Source organism: Balaenoptera ricei, chromosome 15 (genome assembly GCF_028023285.1).
Source record: "Balaenoptera ricei isolate mBalRic1 chromosome 15, mBalRic1.hap2, whole genome shotgun sequence".
NCBI classification, from domain to species: domain Eukaryota; kingdom Metazoa; phylum Chordata; class Mammalia; order Artiodactyla; family Balaenopteridae; genus Balaenoptera; species Balaenoptera ricei.
The window spans coordinates 27,076,451-27,104,306 of record NC_082653.1 but is presented as its reverse complement, the minus strand read 5'-3'; the positions used below and the strand labels follow the sequence as shown (position 1 = coordinate 27,104,306).

At 48.4% G+C, this 27,856-nt stretch overlaps 2 protein-coding genes across 2 annotated transcripts in view; one reads left to right on the top strand and one right to left on the bottom strand.

The window, feature by feature from the left end:
- The window catches only part of TTLL9 (tubulin tyrosine ligase like 9), a 62,631-nt gene extending 49,402 nt beyond the window's left edge, over window positions 1-13,229 (top strand). The window contains exons 11-15 of the mRNA XM_059896710.1: window positions 4,675-4,733; window positions 5,521-5,717; window positions 7,753-7,866; window positions 9,084-9,208; window positions 13,104-13,229. Of these exons, the coding sequence (XP_059752693.1) occupies window positions 4,675-4,733; window positions 5,521-5,717; window positions 7,753-7,866; window positions 9,084-9,208; window positions 13,104-13,180 (572 nt within the window). The 3' untranslated portion in view covers window positions 13,181-13,229. The remainder of the gene's footprint in view (window positions 1-4,674; window positions 4,734-5,520; window positions 5,718-7,752; window positions 7,867-9,083; window positions 9,209-13,103) is intronic.
- Window positions 13,230-15,138: 1,909 nt separating this feature from the next.
- On the bottom strand, window positions 15,139-22,253 carry PDRG1 (p53 and DNA damage regulated 1). Its single transcript, XM_059897796.1, has 5 exons — window positions 22,066-22,253; window positions 19,900-19,975; window positions 18,743-18,817; window positions 16,716-16,796; window positions 15,139-16,090 (listed from the first exon to the last, which is right to left on the bottom strand). The coding sequence occupies exons 1-5, from the start codon at window positions 22,150-22,152 to the stop codon at window positions 16,008-16,010; spliced, it is 402 nt and encodes a 133-aa protein (XP_059753779.1). The 5' UTR covers window positions 22,153-22,253; the 3' UTR covers window positions 15,139-16,007.
- Between the last annotated feature and the right edge of the window lie 5,603 nt (window positions 22,254-27,856).

The following is a 27,856-nucleotide window of genomic DNA, read 5'->3' as shown; positions in this document are numbered from 1 at the left end:
GCAGTTTTAGGTTCATAGCAAAATTGAGAGGAGGGTACAGAGATTTCCCATATACCCCCTGCCCCACACGTGCATAACCTCCCCCATTATCAACACCACTCACCAGAGTGGTACATTTGCTACAACTGATGAACCTATGTTGACACATCATAATCACCCAAAGTCCATAGTTTACATTAAGGTTGTACATTCTATGGGTTTGGACAAATGTATAATGATATGTATCCATCATATTGTATCACACAGAGTAATTTCACTGCCCTAAAAATCCTCTGTGCACTGCCTTTTCATTTTCTTCATAATGTCCTTTGAAACACAAAAGTTTCTAATTTTGATGAAGTCCAATTTATCTACTTTTTCTATTGCCACCTGTGCCTTTTTTTTTTTTAATCTCAATGTAATTTTTTTTTACATCTTTATTGGAGTATAATTGCTTTACAATGGTGTGTTAGTTTCTGCTTTATAACAAAGTGAATCAGCTATACATATACATATATCCCCATATCTCCTCCCTCTTGTGCCTCCCTCCCACCCTCCCTATCCCACCCCTCTAGGTGGTCACAAAGCACTGCTGATCTCCCTGTGCTATGCAGCAGCTTCCCACTAGCCATCCATTTTGCACTTAGTAGTGTATATTTGTCAATGTTACTGTCTCACTTCATCCCAGCTTCCCCTTCTCCCCCTGTGTCCTCAAGTCCATTCTCTACATCTGCATCTTTATTCCTGCACTACCACTAGGTTCATCAGTACCGTTTTTTTAGATTCCATATATGTGCGTTAGCATATGGTATTTTTTTTTCTCTTTCTGACTTACTTCACTCTGTATGACAGACTCTAGGTCCATCCACCTCATTACAAATAACTCAGTTTCGTTCCTTTTTATGGCTGAGTAATATTCCCTTGTATATATATGCCACATCTTCTTTAACCATTCATCTGTCAATGGACACCTAGGTTGCTTCCATGTCCCAGCTATTGTATAAATAGTGCTGCAATGAATATTGTGGTACATGTATCCTTTTGACTTATGGTTTTCTCAGGGTATATGCCCACTAGTAGGATTGCTGGGTCATATAGTAGTTCTATTTTTAGTTTTTAAAGGAACCTCCATACTGTTCTCCATAGTGGCTGTATCAGTTTACATTCCCATCAACAGTGCCAGAGGGTTCCCTTTTCTCCACACCCTCTCCAGCATGCATGCATTTATTTATTTATTTATTTATTTATTTATTTTTTTTTTTCCAGCATTTATTGTTTGTAGATTTTTTGATGATGGCCATTCTGACCGGTGTGAGGTGATACCTCATCGTAGTTTTGATTTGCATTTCTCTAATGATTAGTGATGTTGAGCATGTTTTCATGTGTTTGTTGACCATCTGTATATCTTCTTTGGAGAAATGTCTATTTAGGTCTTCTGCCCATTTTTGATTGGGTTGTTTGTTTTTTTGATATTGAGCTGCATGAGCTGCTTGTATATTTTGAAGATTAATCCTTTGTCAGTTGCTTCGTTTGCAAATACTTTCTCCCATTCTGAGGGTTGTCTTTTTGTCTTGTTTATGGTTTCCTTTGCTGTGCAAAAGCTTTTAAGTGTCATTAGGTCCCATTTGTTTATTTTTGTTTTTATTTCCATTACTTTAGGAGGTGGGTTAAAAAGGATCTTGCTGTGATTTATGTCGTAGAGTGTTCTGCCTATGTTTTCCTCTAAGAGTTTTATAGTGTCTGGCCTTACATTTAGGTCTTAAACCCATTTTGAGTTTATTTTTTTGTATGGTGCTAGGAAGTGTTCTAATTTCATTCTTTTACATGTAGCTGTCCAGTTTTCCCAGCACCACTTACTGAAGAGGCTGTCTTTTCTCCATTGTATATTCTTGTCTCCTTTGTCAAAGATAAGGTGACCGTAGGTGCATGGGTTTATCTCTGGGCTTTCTATCCTGTTCCATTGATCTATATTTCTGTTTTTGTGCCAGTACCATATTGTCTTGATTACTGTAGCTTTGTAGTATAGTCTGAAGTCAGGGAGTCTGATTCCTCCAGCTCTGTTTTTCTTTCTCAAGATTGCTTTGGCTATTCATGGTCTTTTGTGTTTCCATACAAATTGTAAAATTTCTTGTTCTAGTTCTGTGAAAAATGCCATTGGTAATTTGATAGGGATTGCATTGAATCTGTAGATTGCTTTGGATCGTGTAGTCATTTTCACAATGTTGATTCTCCCAATCCAAGAACATGGTATATCTCTCTATCTGTTTGTATTGTCTTTCATTTCTTTCATCAGTGTCTTATAGTTTTCTGCATTCAGGTCTTTTGCCTCCTTAGGTAGGTTTATTCCTAGGTATTTTATTCTTTTTGTTGCAATGATAAATGGGAGTATTTCCTTAATTTCTCTTTCTGATTTTTCGTTTTTAGTGTATAGGAATGCAAGAGATTTCTGTGCATTAATTTTGTATCCTGCTACTTTACCAAATTCATTGATTATCTGTAGTAGTTTTCTGGTGGCATCTTTAGGATTTTCTATGTATAGTATCATGTCACCTGCAAACAGTGAGTTTTACTTCTTCTTTTCCAATTTGGATTCCTTTTATTTCTTTTTCTTCTCTGATTGCTGTGGCTAAAACTTCCAAAATGATGTTGAATAATAGTGGTGAGAGTGGACAACCTTGTCTTGTTCCTGATCTTAGAGGAAATGCTTTCAGTTTTTCACCATTGAGAATGATGGCTGTGGGTTTGTCATATATGGCTTTTATTATGTTGAGGTTGGTTCCCTGTATGCCCACTTTCTGGAGAATTTTTTAATCATAAATCAGTGTTGAATTTTGTCAAAAGCTTTTTCTGCATGTATTTCACCTGTGTTTTTGTTGTCACAGCTAAGAAGCTCTGCCTAACCCAAGGTTGCAATGACTTATTCCTAAATGTTATTCTAAGAGCTTTATAGTTTTTGTTCTTATATTTAGGTCTGTGGTCCATTTGGAGTTAATTTTTGTCTATGGTATGAGGAAGGGGTCTAACTTTATTCTTTCACATGTGGATATTCAAGCATCCCAACCCCATTTGTTGGAAAGACTTTGCTTTCCCCCACTTAATTGCCTTGGCACCCTTTTCAAAAATCAATTGACCAAAAATGTAAGGGCTCTCTTCCTTTTAGTGGTTTGTTATGTGCTTATTCTTTTGAAATTAAGGCAGAAAATCTCTCAGACAAATGTGGAAAAAAAAAAATCTTTGAAAAGCCCTAAAGAAGACATTCTAGGAAAAATGGTGCTACAGAGAATAACCACCTTCTCTGGAGAGGCTGAAGCCCTGTCCAATATGCCACAGACATGGAGAAACATACATGTTAGGGGAATTAGACTTGGGTCAGTGACCTAGAGCCTCTACCTCCACATCTGTGAAATGTCCCAATGTTACCAACCGGGTTCTTGGCCTCCTCAATCAATAGAAATTGATCAGAGGCCAGAGAAGAAATTCAGCCAAGACTTTATTGGGGCCCCTGCTGCAGCAGTGGGGAGCAAGAACAAGTAACAAGTTCCCCTACTGGCTTGTTCACCAAGGTGGGGGGGAGCTGGTTCCTTATATGGGATGAGGGTAGGGGTGTGTCCAGGGGTCGGGCCAGAAGGGTTGCTTAGGTGGTTTGCCCACCCCTTTGGTGGTGGTGGTGTGTAGGGGTCATGTGCAATACCCTGCTTTTGCTCCCGACCCTCTGCTTTTCCTCCTGGCTCTTCAGAAGTGGCAGTTGGGCTTTTTGGTCTCTTTGTATATTGTTGTCCATAACTTGCCCCAACTGCGCATGCATGCAGTTACTTTTAGTCCCTTGTAGTTTCTTTGTATCCAGGTGCAAGCACTGCAGCAAAAGGTCTCAGCCTGTCTCACCAACAAGTCCAAGTGAAAGTTATGTCTTGTCACTACACAAGGTTTTGGGGATCCATCCTACTTAGCTATTTGGAGGAGGATGTTGAGAAGGGGGTATTCTGAGTGGCTGCCAACCTCTCTGAGCCTCGAAGGTCTCTTCTGTGAGATGGGAATGATTTGGGGAATACATGAGCTGAAGTGTGTGGACATGCTCTGTAAGCTGCAAAGTGCTGCCGATGTTACTGGTGGTGATGATGGTAATGATACCGAAAGGCAGACTCTCAGGGCTGGAACTTCAAAGGTGACCAACTTGACCCCGTCCCAGTGCTGGGTCACTTCTCTGATATTCCTACAAAGTGGCCACCCAGCCTGAACCCCTCTAGTGACAGAGAGCTCAGAATGTCCTGAGATGGCTGTTCTGTGCTTGGTCTTTCTACATGTTAGAAAGTGTTCTCTCCTCTTGAGTGGAACAATCCTAATCTAATATCAGCCACACCAGGCACTGTAAGAGGTGCTTCTACACAGCATCTTAACTGATTTTTCAGATAACCCTGTGAGGTCAATATACTACTATGCACCCCCATTTAATAGGTGGGGAAACAGGCTCAGAGAGGTTAAGTGACTTGCTCAGGGGCCCACAGCCAGTAAAGATAGATGCAGGCATAATTTGAACCCGAGCCCATCTGACTGCAAAGCACGTGACCTCTGGGCTGTTTGGTAGCCTTCCCCCATCAATTCCCAAGCAAGGGTCTCAGTTTGGTCCCTGGGGGCTACATGGCGCAGGGCTCAGCACCTTCTTGTCCGCACTGGCCCTTGACCACTAATCTCTGCCAGATGTTCACCTCACCAATGTCGCCGTGCAAAAGATGTCTCCCGACTACCACCCAAAGAAGGTGAGGAACCTGGGCTTCTGCCCTCCAGGTATGGCCTCTGGGACTGGGCTGGGGTGAGGAGGAAGGATGCCAAGGAGCCCAAGAGAGTTCTCCAGCGAGGTCAGGTCACCCTTCCCGTTTGCAGGGCCCAGGGCAAGAGTACAAATGGAGGCCCACACATCATGTGTCTAAATATTTAAGAGTTACAAATCAAACGAACACACCCTTTAACAAAATGTGTTGTATCCTCCTACCTTGACAGATATACTCCTATCATTTATCTATCTATCTATCATCTACCATCTATCTATCTAATAACCTGCAAGGCCAGGTTCATATTTAGCACACTCAGACTTCTCAGAGTTAAAAGCCAGAACAGAAGAACACAGGAAGAGCTGGTCCCCAGCTCCCCATCACCCCGAGGGGGCTTCCTGCAAACACACACACACACACACCCAAAACAGCAAGCTGTTGGTGACTCCCTGGGCCTTGGGGTGCACACATGGTCAGGGCAGTCTGTCTGCATGAGGGCAGGCCCAGGGAGGAAGCTGGCACAGGGCATTTGGTCAGGGACTTCTGGGGTGGTGGATAGCAGGCTGTGCTCTAGAAAGAGAGGCACAGGCTCTTGGGCGTGTAGAATCTTCGCCCCTCAAGGAGGGACACACTTGTGGTTCTCCTAATCACAGGACTCAGGGCTGGGCCCCTCTCGTCCAAGCCTGGGGTCTGTGCTGATGGTAAATGATGGTCTGGACGGGCCAGGTCCGGGTTGACTTAGGCTCCCTCTCCCAACCCGGCGGCGGGGTCCCAGGGCTGCAAGTGGATGCTGCAGCGCTTCCGGCAGTATCTGGCGTCCAAGCACGGGCCCGAGGCAGTGGAGACGCTCTTCAGTGACATGGACAACATCTTCATCAGAAGCCTGCAGAGCGTGCAGAAGGTGATCATCAGCGACAAGCACTGCTTCGAGCTGTATGGCTATGACATCCTCATAGACCAGGACCTCAAGCCGTAAGTGGATGGGCTCGCGGCCCGGAGAGCCTGGAGGGATGTTTTACACACTCTGCAACCAGACTGCCCGGGTTTGAGCTCAGCTCTGTCACTGCCTAGTGGGGCACACTTTCTTTTTCTGCACCTCAGCTTGCCTGTCTATAAAATGGTCACTGTGGGACTTCCCTGGCGGTCCAGCGGTTAAGACTCTGCGCTTCCACTGCAGGGGGCACAGGCTTGATCTCTGGTCGGGGAGCTAAGATCTTGCATGCCGCGCGGTGCGGCCAAAAAAAATTAAAAAATAAAATAAAATGGTCGCTGTGCCTATAAGATTGTTATGAGGAAGAAGTGAGGTACTGAGCCCCATGCCTGGCACTGAGGCCTTTCCTGAGCATCTGCTGAGTCAGCGATCCTCCCCTCCTATCAGGCAAGAAGCTTCCCCTCTGTTAGTCCTGGTGCTTTGAGGATGCAAAGTGCCATGTAAGGGAATACTGTTACCATGTCGATCCCTGCCAGGAATTTTGTGCCCTCCCAGTGCCCACGAGGAGGTTGAGCTGATGAGAAGAACAAACCTGAACTATCAGGGAACACAGTAATGGCCCTCATGTGATACAACAGGGCACAGAAGCCCAGTGGGGTTGTTGAGGCAGCTTGAGGTCATGCAGTAAGTCAAGGGCCGAGCCAGGCCCAGGGTCCATGTTCCTGGACCCAACCCCCTGCCCAGGGTCACTGTATAGCTGTTGAGGGGCTTTCTGAGCCAGGACTAGGAGCCCTAGAGCAAGACCTAAGTCGGGCCCAAGTTCAAGAGAAACAGGGGCCGGGCACCAGCGGGTCTCTCTCCCTTGCCCCCGGGGATGCAAGATGTGCTATGGGCATTAAAGTGGACACCGAAAGGGGAAACAAGCTTGGCAGGAGGCAGAAGATAGTGGAAAGGGGGCCCTAGTCTCCCACTGACCTGCTGGGTGAGCCCTCCCCTCTCTGTGCCCCAGATTCCTGTCTCTAAAATGACAGGGTTGCAAAAAACAAGCGGTTGCGGGCTGGCGGCCCTTGGGCTGCTTTTGGCTTGCAGACACTTTGAGTTTGGCCTTCAAAATGTTTTTTCATTTGGTTGATTTTCATTGACAGTCTCCAATAACTGGAAGATGTTTACACAAAACTTTTGATTTTTTGGCTTTTCTGGAAGAGTCAGAGGATCTTGCAATTCTGGGTTCGCATTCCCACAGGCCGACGCTCTCCTAGGGCCTCCATAGCCACCCCTTTAGACGTGGAATGCTCTTTCCGGCTCACCACAGTCCCTACCCCTCCCTGCTACTCCCCACCCCCTGACATGTCAGGCTGGTTACCATTTATGGGCAAAGTTTCACTAGGAAAGGAGTTTTTCTTGTACTCACAGCTCTTTTGAAAGAAGGAAAAGCGATAATAAGCATGAGGGCAGCAAAATCATTCTTACCCCCACCAACTTGCTTCATATAAGTCACCACCTGGACCCTGTGGGGATTGCCCAAGTTTGTGACAGTTGTTTTCAAAAGTTTTGTGCTTCCCTGGTGGCGCAGTGGTTAAGAATCCGCCTGCCAATGCAGGGGACACGGGTTCGAGCCCTGGTCCGGGAAGATCCCACATGCCGCAGAGCAGCTAAGCCCGTGCGCCACAATTACTGAGCCTGTGCTCTAGAACCCGCGAGCCACAACTACCGAGCCTGCGTGCCACAACTACTGAAGCCTGTGCGCCTAGAGCCCGTGCTCCGCAACAAGAGAAGCCACCACAATGAGAAACCCGCGCACCGCAACGAAGAGTAGCTCCCGCTCGCTGCAACTAGAGAAAGCCTGCACGCAGCAACGAAGACCCAACGCAGCCAAAAATAAATAAATTAATTAATTAAATAAATTTTTTAAAAAAGTTTTAGCCCCTGAAACCTTTCTTCAAATGAAAATGTGGAGAGAGCAACCCTGGTTGAATTGAGGGTGAGACCCAGGCACCCCATCTAGCCTCTCAGTGAAATTCCAGGGGCCTCAAGGACCAGGTAAACTTAAGATTCTCTACTCCCCTCCCTCCCCAGGTGGCTCCTGGAGGTCAATGCATCCCCATCACTGACAGCCAGCAGCCAGGAAGACTATGAGCTCAAGACCTGCCTCCTGGAAGACACCCTGCACGTCGTGGACATGGAGGCCAGGTGAGGGAGAGCAACCTTGCTCACGCATCCCTGTACCTGACAATCAGGGTTCCCACTGAGGAGGATAGAGAACTCAGAACCTTGGGACTTGAGAGGCCCACAGAGATGGCTGTGTCACCCCCGCCCCACCATTCTACAGATGGAGAAACTGCAGTGTCCACACACGGTCAGATCCTGGCCCAGGGACTCAGCCCTGTCCCGGCAGAGCAGGCCAACTACAGCTTTCTGAGATTTGGTCCAGCAGGATTTCCTCAATATTTCCTGACTGTGGGACCCTGAACCACTCACTTCACCACTCTGAGCCTCAGTTTTCTCATCTGTAAAATGGGAGATTTCATATCTATCTACCTCTCATGTTAGATTAATTTACCAAGATAATTTATTATAACGTGTCTAACTCACAGAAAGTGCTCAGTAAGAGGCTATTTATTGATATAACGATGTGTATATAATAGAAAGATCCAGAGTTTGACTTCAGGAATGGCTCAGGCAGTGTTGGCTGGTTTGTCTGTTCTCACTCCCTCTGTCTCATCTCTTTCCTCCGTATTAGCTTTTCCCCAATTATTCCAGCAAAAGTTTGAGGGCTGACTTTCATTGCTCATTGGTGGGGATTGAGTTGCATGCCCATCCCGGAACCAATCACTGTGACTCTGATTGACCTGGCCTAGGTATTGTGCCCACCTCCCAGGGGGTGGGGTTAACCCCACCTGAGCCATGAGAGTGAGAGAGGGAGGCATGGTTTTCAAAAGAAAAACCCAGGTACCCACAGGCTAAAAAAAGGTGAAATGTATGCTGAGCAGGCAGAACCTCAGGTGTCCACTATATCCCCCATCACTTATTCATTCAACAAACATTTGAGCCCCTACTATGTGCTAGGCCTTGTGCCAAACACTGGGGACACAATAAAGGACACGACAGGCCTAGTCCCTGCCTTCATGGAGTCTGTGGTCTGGGAAAAACAGCAGACTTTAAACCAGAAATCACGAATAGGTGCATGTTACTGGGGGCAAGTGTGGAAGCCTGGGGACAAATGGGGGATGACCCCTCTGAGGCCTGTGTGGGTGCCTGGGAAACGGCCAGTGAATGGATGGACAAAAGAAGGTACTCTGACAGGGTGGGTACCAGTCGGGTGCAGGGAACGGTCAGGGACCTGGCTTGAGTCTTAGGGCCCTACCAGGTGCACCTTCATTAACCCTTTTTGTCTCCTGCCTGTCCAGACTCACGGGAAGGGAGAAGCGAGTGGGAGGCTTCGACCTCATGTGGAACAATGGCCCTGTCAGCAGAGAAGATGGGGCTCATGACCTGTCAGGGACGGGGAACTTTGTGACCAACACGCACCTTGGTATGTGGGGCCAGGTGGGGAGTGGGCACCAGGGGTGAGTCATGGGAGGTGCCAAGTAGTCTAAGAGACAGCTTGCCACAGTGGTTAGACTGTTTTAATTTGATCTACAATTTACCAGCTGTGTGACCTTGGGCAAGGGACTTAACCTCTCTGTTCCTCATCTGTAAAACAGAGATTAAATAGTTTCTGTCTTAATATATGCCTAGAATACTGTGGGGCACGTAGTGAGAGATATTATTAATCTGTCATGAGGTGGATTTCAGAAGGCTTAAGTGGCACCCAAACAAAAAGCACGATATGTTGTTAAGAGAAATTAAGGACTTCAGGGCTTGACTTTAAATTTGGTTTTTCAAAAGTGAAAAATTTCCCTGACTATAAAAATTATTCACACTCATTGTAGAATATTTGAAAATTAAAGAAGAAAATGAAAAAAAAACATCCAAACGTAACCATCTTTAACAATCTGGTGTTATTTCCATCCATTTTTTCAAAAATGCATATATTCATACTTTTTCTTTTACAAAATTGGCATTGGGCTGGGGCTTTGAGTCTAACTTTCCCACGTAGCGTTTTTCATCTCATTCAATAATAAGAGCCTCTCTTTTGGAAACATTCTATGGCCAGGTCCAGACTAACTATTTTACATACGTTATCTCATTTAATTTTTAGGCAGCTTTTATTATTTTACAGATGAGGAAATGGCCTCCAGATGTTACATCATTTGCTGATGGTCTTGGTTATAAGTGGTGAGCGGGGACTTGAACCCCAGTCTGTCTGACTCCAAAACACGAATGCTTGGCTGCTAGTTCTTGTCCCGTAGCACAATTAAAACCAAAATTACCATAGGCTGTAAAACATCCCCAAATTTATGAAATCAATTTCATATAATTGAGCATTTGGCATGATTCCAGTTTTTCACTTTTATAAATAACCCTGTGAGAACATCCTCTCACATAAAGCTCAGCTGAAACTCTGGCTGTTTCATTAGGACAGATTGCTAGGAATAGAATTACTGGGTCAAAAGGATGGACTTATTACAGTCAAATTGCTTTCTTGGAAATATTACACAAATTTGCCAGTTCTGAATTTAAAGCAACAACAAAAAACCTTTGCCAACTTCATAGGTAAAAATATTGACTTGTTTTCTGTGCATTCCATTGATTATGGGTGGGGTTTCAGATTTAAAATTTGCATTTCTTCTTTTGTAAGCTGTCCATACTCTATTTTTCAATGGGCTTACATTTTTCTAAATTTGCAAAGGCCTTGGATATTAATATATTGAGGATATTATCCCTCTGTCAAACTTACTGTAAACATTTTCCTGAGTTTGTCATTTTGCTTTTTAAATTTTGTTTGCGGCATTTTTTTTTTCTCTTTTTTGATGAAAAGAAGTTTTAAGCATCTTTTAGAGTTTGGTATGATTTAGGATTGGGTTTGGCTGCAAACACTAACAAGCCAACTAATAGTTATACAGATAGGAACCGATTTATCTTGAGCCACAGGAAGTCATGGGGTAGGCCGTACACAACAGCTGCACAAGGACCCAGCTCTTTCCTCTTTCTGCTTTGCCACTCTCAGCATGTTGCCTTGATGCTCATGCTTGTTGCCTCATGGCTACAAAACGGCTGCTCCAACTCCAGACACCGTGTCCTTGTCTCAGGCAGGAAGAGACAGGAAGGCCCAAGGGCCAAAGCCTTTCTTTCAAGCTTTGACTCTTTATTCCAAAAGGGAAGCCCTCCCAGCAACCTCTGCTGACTTCTCACCCACTAGAACTGGGTCACATGGCACCTCAGCCGCAAGGAAGCCTGGGAAGTCAAGTAGTTTGCCTTGAGGAAAGCAAAGGAGAGAAGGTTTGTGAATGGTTTTCCCACAGCAGACCCCTAGTGCCTGCCCATGGTGTTGTTAGAGGATGACTATACAATGCTTCCAAGTTGTGCAGACAATCACCTGGGAATCTTGTTAAAATGCAGTTACAATTCAGTAGGTCTGGAACAGGGGGCTAAGAGTCTGCATACCTAACAAGCTACTGTTGTGTAACAAACCCTCCTAAAACCTCGCAGCTTAAAACAACTATCTTATTTGCTTATGATTCTTCAGGTGTCGCCCGGGGTCTCTCACAGGGCTGCAGGCACCTAGCAGATTTGTTGAGATGTGATGGTCTAGGATAGCCTCATTCACATGTGTGGTGGTTGAGACTGTCAACAGCCTCTCTTTCCAGGTGGCCACTCATCCTCCAGCAGCCCTGCCCCAGGTTTTTCACATGGTAGTCTCAGGGTTCCAAAAGGGCGAGAGAAGACGTAGTGAAGTCTTTTGAGGCCTAGGCTCAGAAATCCCACAATGTCATTCTGCCACAATCCATTAGCCAAAGCCAGTCCAGCCCAGTTTCAGGGCACAATGAGATAGACTCCACTTCTTGATGGGAGGAGCGGCACAGGCACTTTGCAGAGAGGTGCATATAGGACTGGGACGATCATTGCAGCCGCCTTTGCTAACAATCCACCTCAGATATCAATGCTGCTGGTTCCTGGACCCTGTTTGAGTAGCAAAGATTCAGAACAGTGGTTCTCCACCTTGGCTGAACATCGGAATCATGCGGGAGAATTAAAAAATACTGATGCCTGTTGGAGATAAATACCTTTGGACGTCAGTATTTTTCAAAGCTCCCAGATAAGTCTAAAGCACAGCTTAGGTTGAGAGCCAGTGCTTCAGAAGTCTCCATTTGAGTGTCTGGGTGGGTGGTTTTGAATACAGGAGGAGCTGGCTGGGGGTGGAAGAGTACTGATGAAATGAGTTAGGGATGTGTTGAGATCTGGTGAAAAGATAAACAGATAACTCAGAGATGAGTCTAGAACTCCAAGAAGAGATTTGCACTGGACACAAAGGTTTGAGAATTATGAATGAGCCAATTATAGTTAAAGCTAAGGTTCCATGGAACTCACTTTGGAAAACCCTGGGGATGCATTTAGTGGACTCTCGGCTCAGTGAAGCCTTGATGGCTGGTGAGTGCCTAGGAGGCAGGGATGGGGCTCTGGGGTGCTGAGAAGATGGCAGACACCTCCAGGTCAGTAGTTGTGCCCATGGGGATTGTCAGTCAGCCACCATTCGTGCCATCAGTGTGCCTGGCACAAGATCAAATGACCACGGAGTTGCCTCAAGGATCAGCTCTGAGCACAAAAGGAAGGGAACACTGTGAACGTGCTCAGAGAGGGGAGGTCATGTCAGCCTCTCAGCATGGACTGCCTGGGACATTTTCATGAGTAGGGGCCACTTGCGGGGAAGAGCCATCTCTTAGATGAAAGTGCCTGACACATGGGGTTGGATACGGGAAGAAAGCTAACATTTAACCAATTAGGTACCAGGCACTGTGCCAGCTTTAAGTGCATTTTCAGAGCAAAGCCAGAAGGTAAGGCAATGTGGGGTAGCGGTTAAGAGCTGGGCCTCTGGAGCTTGATAGCCTGGGTTCAGCCCTCAGTCCTGCTTATTGTGTGATTTGGAGTAAACTACTTAACCTCTCCGAGCCTCAGTTTTCTCTTGTACACGTTATTCCCGTGAAAGCTCAACAAGTCAGTCCATATTCTGGACCTGAAGCAGTCCCTGGTCTGAGGTAAGCCCTCAGTGAATATTACCTTCTTTTGATGATCCTTACATTCACCCCATAAAGCAGGTATCCTGGTTTACAGATGAGAAAACAGATGCTCAAAGAGGTAAATGACCTGCCTAAGGGCCATGACAGTCAGGAGGGGAGCCAGGATGCAAACCATAGGCCATCCGTGGTTGCATGGCTCCTGCTGTCCCCTCTTCCCGCAGGTAGTGGGAACACAGGCCCCTCCACTCCCCCTAAATCCCCCTCTACTTGGGACAGCCCATCCCAGGCAACACTCCACTTCCCTTCCAGGCTGCGTCAATGATCGGAAAAAACAGCTGAGGCAGCTGTTCCGCTCCCTTCAAGGCCAGAAGAAAACTCCCAACTAATCCCCAGCGCGGAGGAGAGCGACCCGGGGAGGTGCCACACCAGTCCTCTCCCTGCTCCCAGTTTCCAGCACAGCAGCACCTCAGAGCACTCACCCCCCCCTCCCTCCCCCTCCCTCCGGCCTGGCAGCTGTTTTGCTAGCCTGGCACCCCCACCCCACCCTGGGCATCTCTGCACCAGGAGAGAGCCAATGCCCAGGACTGGATAGACTTTAACCTTGACGGATCAGCTGGCTTGGCGGTCAGGCCCAAAGAGGACAAATGCAGCAAGTTCTGCTCCGCCAGAGATCAAATCTAATAAAGGATCACAGTCCTTATTCGGGCTCCAGGCTTGGCTCAGGGGATGCTGTCAGCTGCAACCAAATCTTCCTGGCTTTGACCCTTTCATGTCTCTCAGGGGATCAGTGTTGAAAAGATCCTCCAGGAGCAAGGGTTCAGGGTTTATGGAACTTAAGCTGTGTTTGCAAAGCAAGCAGTTACTAGACTGTGTTTACTGGGGGTCTGGGGAAGGACTGAGCCTTATATACATCTTGCCCTCCTTACAATACCCTGACTGCATGTCAGGGAACCCATGGACAAGGTAAGGATCAGGAAGGCAGATCCTACTTAGAGACAGTCTCTGCAAAGGTGCACTTATCGAAGTCAGATGGGTGACCTAGGTGCCTCTCTGAGCCTTCCTGTTTGAGGTTGGGAGCTGAGCTTTTTAGACCAGAAAGCCTTGGGCTGGCAGGCAGAGATGGCTTGCCGAGTTGGGCACAAGTAAGAATGTCTGCATTTTCCACATTCCTACGCCTCCTCTAGGTTGAAGAGAAGTTGCAACAAGAGTTGGCTGGTGGCTAATTGCTGCAGGGCAACCTACCAAGGGACCCTAGTCAGCTCCCTCTATCAATCACTCTCCCCCCTTCAGGACAGTTCTTTTGGCTTCAAGAATCTGACTGTGGAGGGAAAGAAAGGGAAGGGGAGGGGAGGGCTTTTGAAAGGAAAATACTGGGAAATCTAAGTGCATCAGCCAGCCTTGGGAAGGCCTGAAGCCAGGCCATTCTGGGCCTCCTGCCTCCAGAGTGTGGGGACTTCCCTCATCCCTGTGACTGGGGCAAGCCCAGACAACCCTAGGCATGGATTCCACGTCTTTCCAGGAGAAGGAATCTGATTGGCTCTTCTTTGGCCTAGCATCCACCCTCAGCCAGACAGGCAGTGGCAATGTTCAGACAGACCAACTGTGAGCCAGGCAGTCATACCAGACAGTACGAACCAAAGTCATACCAGACAGTATCAACCAAAGGGAACATGTCCTTTCCCTTGCACCCTGTGCCCCACCATGCAGTTTCTATTCCAAAGGAACCACATAATTGTTTGCACACAAATTATGAGCTTATTAGACACCTGTCCTTGCTTCTCACTTTAATGTATCTTGGAGCTTGTTTCAAATCAGTGCTCAGAGCTTCTTCATTCTTGATTACAGCTGTATAGTATTCCACTATTTGGAGTTACCAATTTCTTTAATCTACTGTGGACATTTAGTTTCCAATTCCACCTCCCTACTTCTTAGGGCCATTATGGGGAAAACCCAGCAATTTCTACTAAGAAAACTCAAGAGGATGCAAAATCATAGGTCTGGGCCAAATTTGACTTATGTAAAGTGTTTTGTTTGGCCAACACCCAAGCTGTAAAAAATTTTCTGAATTAGCAATATTTAAAAAACAGAGGATTCAACCTAAAAATCTAAAATTCTAGATTATCTTGAAGAAAACACAGGATCTGGCCATGCCAGCCTGATTCCCCATATAACCTGGTTGGAACCAAATGGAGTGCCCTCTCCATCCTGCCATCTTCTGTTGTTACTGCCTATCTAATCCTGACATCATTTCAAGGAGGAACCACTGCCCCTTCATAGATGGTATCCTAAAGGAGTGGCATGCCCTCAATTAAGGACTGCATGAGGTGAAGACTAGAAGCTGCTATTCATTCATGTAGGTAACATTTATTGAGCCCTCGAGGCACACGAAAGACATCCCTCACGGCACATTCACGTCAGGATCGCAGACCCTGAAGGCAGATGGGAACTCCGAGCAGCACTGGCCCGGTCCTGCTTTCAGAGCCGGTGGAGGCGCATCCTGCACAAGGGCAGCACCGTAAGACGCAGCCCCTCACCCACCTCCGGTGCAGGACTCTGCACGGCCTTCCTGACTACAGAGCAGCCGCAGCAGGTTGATACGCAGCACCTACTCTGGGCTCCGTCCTGGGGGCAAGCAGGAAGATGGGCCCAAATGGACGCAGTGCAGGGGGACTGTGTGTCTGCCTATGGCGGACCATGAAGCACCAAGATTCTGTCCTTCATTCAGGACAGGAGCGTCCTCTGAGCCTCCTGCTTTATTCCAATTCCGTTACGCACACTGCTTGAAAATGTGTCTCTCTCTTTCTGAGAGGAATGCTGGAATGAAGCTCCCACTCTTCCCCCTGCCCGGGGCCCATTTCAATAGCAGGCCATTGTTGAGAAGTGCCTGTTGCAGTCATTCTCACACCCCCACAAGCGCTGCCCCCTCCCACCTCCTGGTGGCTGCCAGGGCCTGTCAATGGGCCTTGTGTCCACCCAGCCCCAGTGGTCAGGCCCGGCAGATACTGGCAGGCTGAGGGTTCCCTCCTGCCGTCACAAAATAGCCAAGTGCTACAGACAAAGAAGCTTCGTACAAGGGCTATGGCCAGATTCCTCACAACTGTCCCCTTGCAGAGTAGATCCTGTCCTTGCAGGTGTCAAGGCTGGAGAGTTCTAGGTCCTCCATGATCCCAGGGGGGATGCTGGTCTTAGGTCCCCCACTTTGGTTCTTAAGTTTCATCCTTTCAAGATGACCTTGAGAGCTTTCAGCTCATCCTCGTTGAGGGGGTTCAGGTTAAAACCCTTCAGCTCCGGTTTGCCTAGGGAGAGAAGACAATTCATCAGCGAGTCGGGGCTCCTGCTGTCCAACCTACTGGCCCTAGAGTCAGGCCTGGGAAAGGGACTTACACTGCATTCATCCTGCCAAACACTTGGCCTTGAGGTCTGACAGAAATGGACCTCAAATTCTGCAATGCACTGAACAATGCACATCGACACCTGCTCCTGAGTCACCAGGAACCTGCAGAGTCATGACTGCTGTCTAGAAACCTCCAGGTTTGCACCAGACTGTGACCAATCTGGAGTGATTTGGTTTACCTAGAAATTCAGCTCTAACCTGGACCACCTGACTGAGGCCTTCTGACCCTTAGTCAGAGCTATCCCAGTCCCGACAGCATGCCCTGGCATAAATGTGAGATATCCCAGGCCATTCCTGGTGCCTGAAAAGAACTTGTGACAAGAATAAGATCCCACAAACTTCCCGTCCATTCCATCTCTGAGCGGCTCGAGACAACCCTGCCCACTGCCCACAGCTTCAGTGCCACTCACCAGCTGCCCGGGTCACTGCCCACCTGGAGGGGCTTCCCACCCCTGCCTTCAAAGTCCGTGTTGATGGTTGTCTCCCCTCCTGGTTTCCAGCCCCACCCCCAGCCCCCAGGCCAATACCTTGGGCCTCAAAGAGGTGATTGACCTTCACTTTAAGTTGTTTCCGGAGCCTCTCTATTTCTTTATCCAGATGTTCCTGATCTGAAAAAATGAGATGGGCAAACAAGATGAGGTTACACTATAGACAGATCTAAGGATGCCAGCCTCTCCCCAGCCCCCTTAAGAGCAAGGGGTCTTAGCATGTGGGAAGGAAAAGGGGACTTCGGAGACCAGCTGAGGAAGAAACTAAAGGCTAGAGAAGGGACATGACCTGCCCCGACCCCTGAGTGAGCCCAAAACAGGGCTGAACACACCAGTCCCCCGACTCACAGTTCACCGAACTGTTTTCATTATGCAAAGTACCCTGGCCAGTGGATGGGGAAGGCAACGCCAGGATTTTAGGTCACCCTCCCACAGTGAAATTATGGAAAATTCAAATGTAAGGACAAAAAGAAGAACCTAGACCCAGCCTACCCTAAGATGGATGGAAAACAGGTGGCTGAGGAATTTCACAAACCCACATTCATCAAGGTGAGGGGTTTTCACAAAGGCAGGATTGTGGTGACTGATACGCGAACAGTCAACGTTCAGCCTAATGCTCACGCTTAGCCTAATTCAGGGCTGTGAAGAGAAGGCTGTCTTACAGGACGGACTGCACCCAAAGGCAGATGCACGGTAAGTAGTGCAACTGCCTGCTGCCACCCAACCAACTCCACCAGCTCTGTTTTCATCCACTCGTGAGTGACATTCCTATCTTCCTCACAGGCTTTCACTCTTTCTGATGGGTAAAAGCCCTAACCAGCTGAGCCTTCTGGCCTGGGCAGTGGTTCCGGCTCTCACTGTAAATGAGGAACCACAGTCTCACACAAGCTTGTTTAGCCTGTGTCCATCCCTGAGAACCAGAGGTGATGATGTCACAGACCTTCTCTATGTCGGTGACAAGACCACACCTGTGGGCTAAGAGAGCCGAGGATCCTGAACCCAGGCAGGCGATGCCCCTGGAAGCTTAGTCTGAGCGGCCTCCAGCCTCCACCCAAGTGAAATGACGACTCTTAATTTTATAACCATGATATTAGTGTATGTTTTTCAACAAGACAGACGCAAGCTTCTCCTCCAAGCTGACCTAGTTTCCTTTGCTAGAATTTCGGTTTCAATAGGGATAGAGATACCCTGTTTTCAGGGACAGAGGCAACCTTGTTGGTCCTCCTGGCCCACATGTTTTCAGGGGTACGGAAGAGAAAACATGCATAACTTGCCCTTTTCCCAGCCAAGGACCCATTTGTAGCCTGACCTTTTGCCTTTATGACGCTCCTCCAAAGAGCCTCCAGGAACGTAGTTGTGAGATTTGAGTAACATATGTTGTGCATACAGGCTGTGGCAGACCCTAGAGGTTCACTCTTCCCAAACGTCCATTTTCAACCCACCTGCTGTTGCAGGGGGTGTGAAAAATAAGAGCTCCTCTGCCAGGCTCCCAGGCAGCTATGTGTGGGCATGTGCCTTAAATCTGGCAAATGAGGTATCGGCAGAAGTCCCTGAGGCGGACGGTCTTATTTTCAAAATAGAAGGCAAGGCCATATATGGAGAAAACCCTCTGCCTTTTCTCCAGCCTGGCACTCAAACATGAGGCCTTCAACGATGACAAAATAACCATGAGAATATGTTAAGGTGACACTACTGAACAGCTGTGCCAGTCCTGTACTGCCCATCTCTGGACAACTTTTACATGAGAAAAACAGAACTCTATTTCCTTAACCCTCAATTTGCTGGATTTCTGTTATTTGCAGTCCAACTCATTCCTCACTGATAAACAAGCACTGCGCTAGGCACGCGTCCTGTTTTATCTCAACTTCACAACAACTGTGCTACGTAGAAGTGTCCCCCTTTTAGAGATGAGGCAATAACTCAGTGGCAGAGCAGGGATTAACATGCACACAGCCGCCTCTCATCAAGCTGCTGCCCAAAGAAAGCCTGACTCTCGGTTCTGGGTTAAGACCAAGGCTGGGGGGTGCGAGGGGACCTGTTCCTGACCCCTGCCCAGGAGGCCTTACCTTTCTCAATCATTTCCTTCGTCTCACGGTGAGGCATCCTGATAAACATGTTCCCAAAGCAAACCATCACGTCTTCTGAAATGGCAAACAGTCATTCCTTCAACAAATATTTTTATGCCAGGCATTGTTTTAGATGCTGAGAACACAGCAGAACAGGACAAAGTTCCTGCCCTCATAGCTTATGTTATAGTGGAGGAGAGGGAATAAACAAAAAAGTAAAGATAATAAACAAAGATATGATTTGTCAGACCCTGAAGAATATCGTAGAGAAAACTAAAGCAGGGTAAGAGAGATGGAGAATGCCAAAGTAGGGGAGGAGTTTGTCATTTATACCAGGCAGTCTGGTATGGCGTCACTGATTATGTGCCATTTGGGCAGAGACCCAAAGAAAGTGAGGGTGTAAGCCCTGCAGACACCTGGGGAAAGAGCAAGCCAGGCAGAGGAACCAAGAACAGCAAAGATCAGTAATGTGCCGGGGCGTTAGGAACAGCAAGGACACCAGCGAGGGTGGAGCCGATGAGTAAGGGGGAGAGCAGAGGAGATGATGTGGGAGAGTTCAAGGAAGTCTGGATTCCATGGGGTCTTGCAGGACTCCGGATTTTACTCTGGTGAGACGAGAAGAAACTGGAAGGTTTTAGGCTTCCCAGTGCACTTTAAACCCTTGGTCCCCAAGGCCCTTCATTATGGCCTGGCCTCTGCCCACCTCTTCAGCCTCATCACACACCCCTCCCCTGCTCCTTACTCTGTCACAACCACTTGGCCTCATCTAAAGAGCCACTATCCCCTTCTCCAAAACCTACCCCATGTCCAATTCCTTCTTCAGCTTTCTCACAATTTTCAAATTGTGAATTTTCAATTCACAATTTTCAAGTGCTGGGGGTTTTTATACCCCCCAGCATTTTCCCAGTGCCATCACTAATAAGCTGGCAGCTAACGACCTGTTACTGAGGAAGTATCATAGAGAAAACTAAAGCAGAGTAGCTGCTGAAACCCTGAGCCACAGTCTATGTCAGACCTGCAATACCGTCTCCCCCATCTCCACGGGCTGTGCTACATGCCTGTGGCCTCCTGCCCAGTCTCTATCAGGGACAAGTCAAAGGCCTTAGAAGGAAAACGGAACAGGCCTCCTGGGCTGCAGCGAGGAGGTCTAGGCTTACCAGAGAGGCTGAGATCCTTTTGCAGGGCCCTCAGGCCCTCCCGGTTCCGATTCCTTTTGGTATCCAGGTCCACAATCTGAAAAACACAGGGGAAGGAAGGAACTCAGCTACTTCTTACCCCAGCCTGTACTCCCAACAGACCAGGGCTATTAAAACCTAACAGAGACAAGGCATCATTCCTAGGTTAATTCCAATGTCCTGCCTAAAATGGACTGATGTGTGAAGGTATTTCTTCCCCCACTCAGCTTCCAGCTCCTTAAAAACAATGCTTTGTCCAGGTGTCTTCCCCCCAGAGGAGGTGCTGGGGAAATGTTTAATGACTAAATAGGTAATTTTTTTTTTTTTATTATCCACTGAAGCACTAGTTCTCAAGCTTTAGGGCATTTCAGAATCACTAGGAGAGTGCAAACCACTCCCTGGACAAGCTCCTCCAGTTGATTCTGACCTAGTATCATGAAAAACCCAACAATATTAGATCAGAACAGCAGAGGTGCTGGCACTGAGATGGTGGTAACAGCCCAACAGCTACAAAGGGAGTACGCAGGCAGTACAGCATACTGCCTGACAGCACTGGCTCTGAAGCCGAATACCCAGGTTTGAATCCTGCTGTCCACTATGAGCTATGTGATTTCACCTCTCTGAAAAACGGAGACAGGAAGAGGACCCACTACATAGGTTACTGTTTTTTAAAATTTTTTGTTATTTACTTATTTGGAGTATAATTGCTTTATAATGCTGTGTTAGTTTCTGCTATACGATGAAGTGAATCAGCTATTATGTATACATATATCCCCTCCCTCTTGGACCTCCCTCCCCAGTCCCCGATCCCACCCATCTAGGTCATCACAGAGCACCGAGCTGAGCTCCCTGTGCTATACAGCAGGTTCCCACTAGCTATTTATTTTACACATGGTAGTGTATTTATGTCAAACCTAATCTCCCAATTCATCCCACCCTCCCCTTCACTCCCGTGTCCACACATCCATTCTCTACATCTGTGTCTCTATTCCTGCCCTGCAAATAGGTTCATCTGTACCATTTTTCTAGATTCCACATATATGTGTTAATATACGATATTTGTGTTTCTCTTTCTGACTTACTTCACCCAGTATGACAGACTCTAGGTCCATCCACATCTCTACAAATGACCCAATTTCATTCCTTTTTATGGTTGAGTAATATTCTATTATATATATGGATATATCTCACATCTTCTTTATCCAGTCATCTGTCGATAGACACATTTAGGTTGTTTCCATGTCCTGGCTATTGTAAATAGTGCTGCAATGAACATTGGGGTACATGTGACTTTCTGAATTATGGTTTTCTCAGGGTATATGCCCAGTAGCAGGACTGCTGGGTCATATGGTAGTTCTATTCTTAGTTTTTTTAAGGAACCTCCATACTGTTCTCCACAGTGGCTGTATCAGTTTACATTCCCACCAACAGTGCAAGAGGATTCCCTTTTCTCCACACCCTCTCCAGCATTTATTTTTTGTGGATTTTTTTGATGACTGCCATTCCAACTGGTGTGAGGTGATACCTCATTGTAGTTTTGATTTGCATTTCCTTAATAATTAGTGACGTTGAGCATCTTTTCCCACCACGAACTCCCTTAAAACCCTTGGCATTTCCATTAGAACCAGACCCAAACTCCCTGTGCAGGTCTACATGGCCCTCCATGGCCAGGGCCCCACGCTCCTACCAAGTCCCCACTCCTGTGCAATCACTAGACCACTCAGGGCTCCTTCCTGTTCCTCTTCTCCACTCAGGGCCTGGACTGGGGCGGTGCAGCCCAGGTCGGAGGTGGCCCAAGAACTGCATTTTGAAAAAGGGGTTCAGGTCAACCAAACGCCCAAAGGGGTAATGGGTCGGATCCAGAAGGCAGAGCAAGAGGCAGAGAAAAGTTGGCGAGAGAGGAAAGGCCTGGCACAGACAACGCTCACTTAATATATGCTAAATAAAAGAGTGAAGCAAGGTGCCGTGCCACGCATTTAGCCCACGTGATCTCACAACCGCCCGGTCTGTCGTCACAGCCCTTGGCCCACAAGCCTAGGTCAACTCACGGCGAGCCCGAGCTGGAGTCAGTTCCGGACCACGCGCGTTTCCCTAGGCGCTCGCCGTCAGGCCAAACCCGGGCCCCAGCCCCGCGGACGGGCCTCCTACCTGCCGTTTGTCCGCCAGCACCTCCTCGGCGAGCTCCTCCACCTCCACGAGGTACCGAAGCACCCGCTCCGCCTCGGGCGACAGCATAGTGTTCACCTGCTCCGACTCGGCTCGGCCGCAATCCGTATTCCCCTCCGCTCTACCTCCGCTGCAGCTCGGTCCGCGCACGCGCCGATCTGACAGGGCTTCCGGCGCGCATGAGCAATTGAAAGAAGAACGGTGGCGCGCAGGCTCCAATGCACGCGCGGCGGCCGGACGCGAGAGGCGGGGCCTAGCTTTGGGGGCGGGGCTGAAGCGCCCCCTGCAGGCCCAAACCTTTCAACCTCTTCCTTTCATAGAGTTCTTGAGCCCCTCCTGTGTGCCAGGCAGTTTTAGGGGCTGAGGGTGCAGCAGTGAACAAAACAAAGTCCCTGCCCTCGTGCAACTTCATCTAGCGGGAAACATCGACAATTAATGACAAAACAAATAATTATATACTATGGCAGGCAATGATAGTGCTTTGGAGAAATCAAATCATTCTTCCCCTCCCTGCCTGAGGAACACCAAGGAGGCCCATATGGCAGTGTGACTTATATTAACCTCTGACACCTTCAGGTTCCAGTTTATAAAATGAGAGTGAATTAAAATCCCCCTCATTGTCTTTCCTCAGGGTTGGAAGGAGGCAGGAATCTTTTTTTTTTTTTAAACTTTGGGTTTATTTATTTATTTATTTTTATGGCTGTGTTGGGTCTTCGTTTCTGTGTGAGGGCTTTCTCTAGTTGCGGCAAGTGGGGGCCATTCTTCATCGCAGTGCGCGGGCCTCTCATTATCGTGGCCTCTCTTGTTGCGGAGCACAGGCTCCAGACGCGCAGGCTCAGTAATTGTGGCTCACGGGCCCAGTTGCTCCGCGGCATGTGGGATCTTCCCAGACCAGGGCTCGAACCCGTATCCTCTGCATTGGCAGGCAGATTCTCAACCACTGCGCCACCAGGGAAGCCCAGGAATCTTTTTAAATTCAGTTTGACCCCCACGTTCGTTGAGCCCCTGTGTTAGGCCCAATGTCCGGAATAGATGACCTAGACCCAAGGAAGGGGCTGGAAAACTATGGGCAGTGAGCGATGAAGTGCCAGCTCAGAAGAAAGTTGTGTAAGTGCTGGAAAGTGAATTGGTGTGGGCTGTAGGATCTGGGAAGACCTCCAAGACGAGGCAGGCAGGTGGAAACTGGCGGCCCTTCAGAACCAGAGGGTTCCCTAGAGATCTTCAAGCCCAATACCTCATTGTACAGCTGCAAAAACCAAGGTTGAGAGAGTGGCGAGGACTTTAAAAAGTCAAGAGCAGACCCAGTACTAGAGCTCTGACCTCTTGTTTCCCGGAGTCCAGCTTTTATTTCTCTCCTTCTGGCCACTGTAACCAAGCCCTTTCACACCCCTTGACTTACTTGAATTTCACAGCAACCTTTGTGTGGATGGGTTATTACACACTTCACAGTTGCAGACTGAGGCCAGGAAAAGGGCAATGCCCTGTCACACAGCAAGCCAGACCGCAGCTGTCTCTGGACCCTGAAAAAAGGCCCTCCCCTAAATCGTGGCCCCAGAAGTCGCAGTAGCAGGCCGTCTTTGCCTGGCCATTGGCTTCCTTCAACTGCCAGAGGGAGAGCTAGTTTTCCCTGCGGCCACCTGTCATGGGGAAAGAAGGAGATTCATTAAGGATTCCTCATTGAGGGTGAATTTGTCGCCAAACCCAGGATGTTTTGTGTAAACACCTTCTGGTTCAGAAACGCAGACGCAGGCCCTGTGAAGGAAGGGGGAACATTTGCCAAAGGAGAAACAGGCCTCACCAGGCATCTGTGGGGCCTGGACCCCAGGACTGGGTCTCCTCCATCTTGGGGCTCAAAGAGGGCTGGACCAGGCTGACCCCTGACCCCTGACCCCTGACAGATGGGCCCGGGTGGGGAAGGGTTGAGGAAGTCTCCCAAATTGGCAGCTTCTTGGCTGTGACTGGCCCTCAGAGGGCACCCCTGGCCACTTGCAATGTTGGGGAGGGAGGTCATATCTAAGACTTTGGGACAGTCAGACCTGGAAAGGCTCCTGTTTCAGAATCACTTATGTTTCAGAACCATCTATTTCACAAATATTTATTGACTGCCCTGGCCCTGTTATAGGGATTTCACCGTGAGCAAAACCAGACATGGTCCTTGACTTGAGAAAGCTTTCAGTCTGGTGGGAGAGACAGACAATAAACACGTGAACAAGCAACTATATCATATGTCAGGTGGTGGGTGATAAGTGCTATGGAGCACACGGCAGGGCAAGGTGGAGAGGGAATGAACCAGGGGCGATTTGAGATAAGGTGGTCAGGGAGGACTTCTCTGAAGAGGTGGCATTTGTGCAGAGATGCGGAGGAGGTGAGCGGGTGAGCCACGTGGGCATCTGGGGGATGAGCATTCCAGGCAGAGGGAACAGCAAATACAAAGGCCCTGAGATGAGCCTTCGTTTGGCAAGTTGGAAGGACAGCAAAGCCAGTGTAGGTGGAACAGAATGTGGGGGGAAGGTGGGGGGCGGGCAGAGTAGGAAGTGATGTCAGAAAGGGGAAGGAGGCATGGAGCCTGTGGGCCTGTAGATGGGGCTATAGGTGCCCCGCCCACATGGCCAGGCCCTCCCTGTGGGTGGCCTGCAAGTACTGCAGCACAGGCCTGTGGCTTCCTGTTTCTCCCTGCTCACAGATGCAGGTTGAGTGGGGAATGCAGGTGAGTTAACATCCACAGGAGTGGCCCTCAGCAAAGAAGAGGAAGGAGCTAGTGGCTGCCTGCCCCAGCTTCTTTGCCTCTCTGTGGGAGACCCACGAGGAGGCTGTTAAAATCATCCAGGCAGGAGAGGATAGTTGCTGGACAGAGGGTAGCAATGGAGACAGTGAACACTGGTGGGATTCTCCGGGCCTTTGCACACACTCTTCCATCAGCCTGGATTCGTTTTCTCCCAAACTTTGTACCTGTATAACTACTACCTGTCCCCCACTTATCAGCTTGGTGTCACCTCCTCCCAAAGGTCAAGAGTCCTCTCGGGGCCCCCACAGCTTCCTGGGTTACCACCACCTCTGCACTTACCACACCATCTTTTTCTCTAATCATCTCCCTCTCCAGTTGAGAGTTTCTCAGGGCAGGGACCTTGTCTGTCATGTTTGCTGTTGTGTCTCCAGGACCTAGGATGGTGCCTGGCATACAGTCGGTGCTCAGCCATGGGCTCAACATGAAGCAGAACTTTCTAAAACCCAAATTATCCAAAAGTGAACAGATCTAACCCAAGGGTAACTAGCTCCCCATCCCATAAGGTGTATAAGGCTGGACTGCCACGTTATCGGGACATTGCAGAGCATGAAACCCTCTGCAACTCAGGTGGAGGTGGACCCTAGGTCTTTCCTAACCAGAAAATTCTACCTAGTCACACTGGGGTATGCCCCATCTTTAGCCACCCACCGCCCCAGGCCAAAAGGGCTGTAACTACTGGGGTTTTGGTGTTTGGGGACTGGAGGCAATAAGAACGATGCTGCACCCCTTCCCCTTGGACCTCCTTTGACTGTTTCTGTGCGACCCCCGCCTTGGGTAAGTGTTCAGTGACCAGCACCCACTTCTCTCCTTTGGGAGGACTGCTCTCAGGCTGCTGGAGCCTTCTGGGGGGACCCACCCTTCCTCCAAGCTGTAGCTCATCATTTCAGGGTTATGAAAGCCCACCGTCTTTGCGTGGGATGCTGGCAGGGGTGTGGGTGGATAACTCTGAGGTGTAACTTATGCTCCAGAGTTCCCACATGGAGTCAGGCTGAAGCAGCCACCCACACGACATCCGCAAGCGCTACTTGGCTTCCTCTCCTTCCCTGTCCTGCCTCCCCCACTCCCTTATGGTCAGAACCCTCCAACGCTCCCATCTCACTCAGTAAAAGCCAAACTCCTCACCGAGGCCCACAAGGCCCTACATGACCTGCCCTACCTCTCTGAGCATCTCCCACCTCTCTCCCCAGCACCTTGCTGCTCCTCAAACCAGCCAGGTGCAGTTCCACCTCAGGGCCTTTGCACTGGCTGCTTCCTCCACCTGTACTTTCCCTTGGTGTCCTCTTGTCTCCCTCCCTCAGCTCCTAAAAGTCTTTGCTTAAATTTCACCTTCTCAGTGAGGCCTACCCTGACCATTCTATTTAAAAATAAAACCCCCACCCCCCCAGTACTCCTGATCAACTTCCTCTGCTCTACTTTTTTTTTTTTTACAGCTTTTGTCACTTTCCAGCATGCTATTTAATCTATTTAACCTAATAAATCTAATATTTATTGTTAATCTCCCTCCGTTAGAAAGGAAGTTCCATGAGGGCAGGAATCTTTGTCTCATTTGTTTCTGATGTATCTTCAATACCTACAACAGTACCTGGCCCACAGTAGGTGCTCAATAAACATTTTTGAATGAATGAATGAGGGAAAGAGCCAGAATTCTAACCAAGGCAGATCTCTCTGAGGCCAGGCTCTTAACCCCTATGCTGGAGGTGGAGGTGGGAGCGGCAGGTCATGCCAGGCCTTGTTGTTAAGGTAAGGGGATTGGATTTTGTTCCCAGATCAATACGAAGCTACTGGAGGGTCTTGAGCAAGCATGGGATGTGATTGGGTTTTACCTTGTGAAACCTCTCTGGCTGTGGGGATAGGATGGGCTAAAAAGGGCAAGTATGGTGCGGTCCTGTGTGTGTGTGTGTGTGTGAGTGTGTGTTGGGGGTGGGAAGGTGATGATGGGGGCTTGGAGAGGTGACAGGGCTGTGACTGCACTGGGGTTGGGAGTAGCAGGAAGCTGGCTCAATATCCCAATTTTCCAGGCAGCCTGGGTGGCTGGCCCACGGGCTCTGGCCTGCGAGTGGTCCAGGCCAGGCTTCCCAGTTGCTGACAACGTGCCCTTGTCCCACAGATGGGCTGTTTGCTCTCCTGGGTGGTCCCCAGCTCCTCCCTCTGCTTCCTTTGTGCCTTGTGGGCTTGGCAGGTGGAGGGGAGGCTTCCACTCCCTCTCCTCCCCTGACCCAGAGAATAATCCCTTATATTCATGTGATTCTCCTCGTGCCCTCACTTCATCCTCCCACGTCCCCAGGGAAGGAAGAAATTTGATTCCCATTGGGCAGATGAGGACACTGAGGCCCAAAAAGGGCATGGGATCCTCCCAAGGTCATGCAGCCAGATGGGGATGCCAGGTGGGGACCTGTGTCCTAACTCCCTGCACCTCGATTTCATCAGGCAACAGATGGTCCCAAGGCTTGACTTGAAAAATCTTAAAAGTGACCTCAAAGATAATACAAGCCCAGAACATTCCCAGCCTCCCTGAGCTGCTCTTTACTACTACCTTTAATACTAAATCCATTCATGTAAAATTCCATGAATAGATTCTTCTTATTGAAAATGAAAACATTACAGAGAAGACTAACGTTCCGTCTTGACACCCCTCCCCCATCTCAGTTCTCTCCACAGGCCCAGTTTGGGTGTGTGATGCTGTTCATTTAAAGATGTAGTTAGGAACCCAGAGAACATATGTAAGACTATTATGTGCATGGCAGGGTAGGAAGGTGGGATGGAAGGCATTGCACGCAAATGATCACTCTGCAGCCTGTTTGCTCTTGGACATCTTTGATGGGTATATTTAGATCTCTCTCCTATTCCCTGACTGCTGCAGAGTATTCTACAGTCTATAAGCACCAGAGTTCATTTGTTTATCTAGTTTCCTAAATTAAGTTTTACATTTATTTTTCATGCACTAAGGTACAGGCGGTTGAATTAATCCCACCTCTCAGCTCTTAGCAC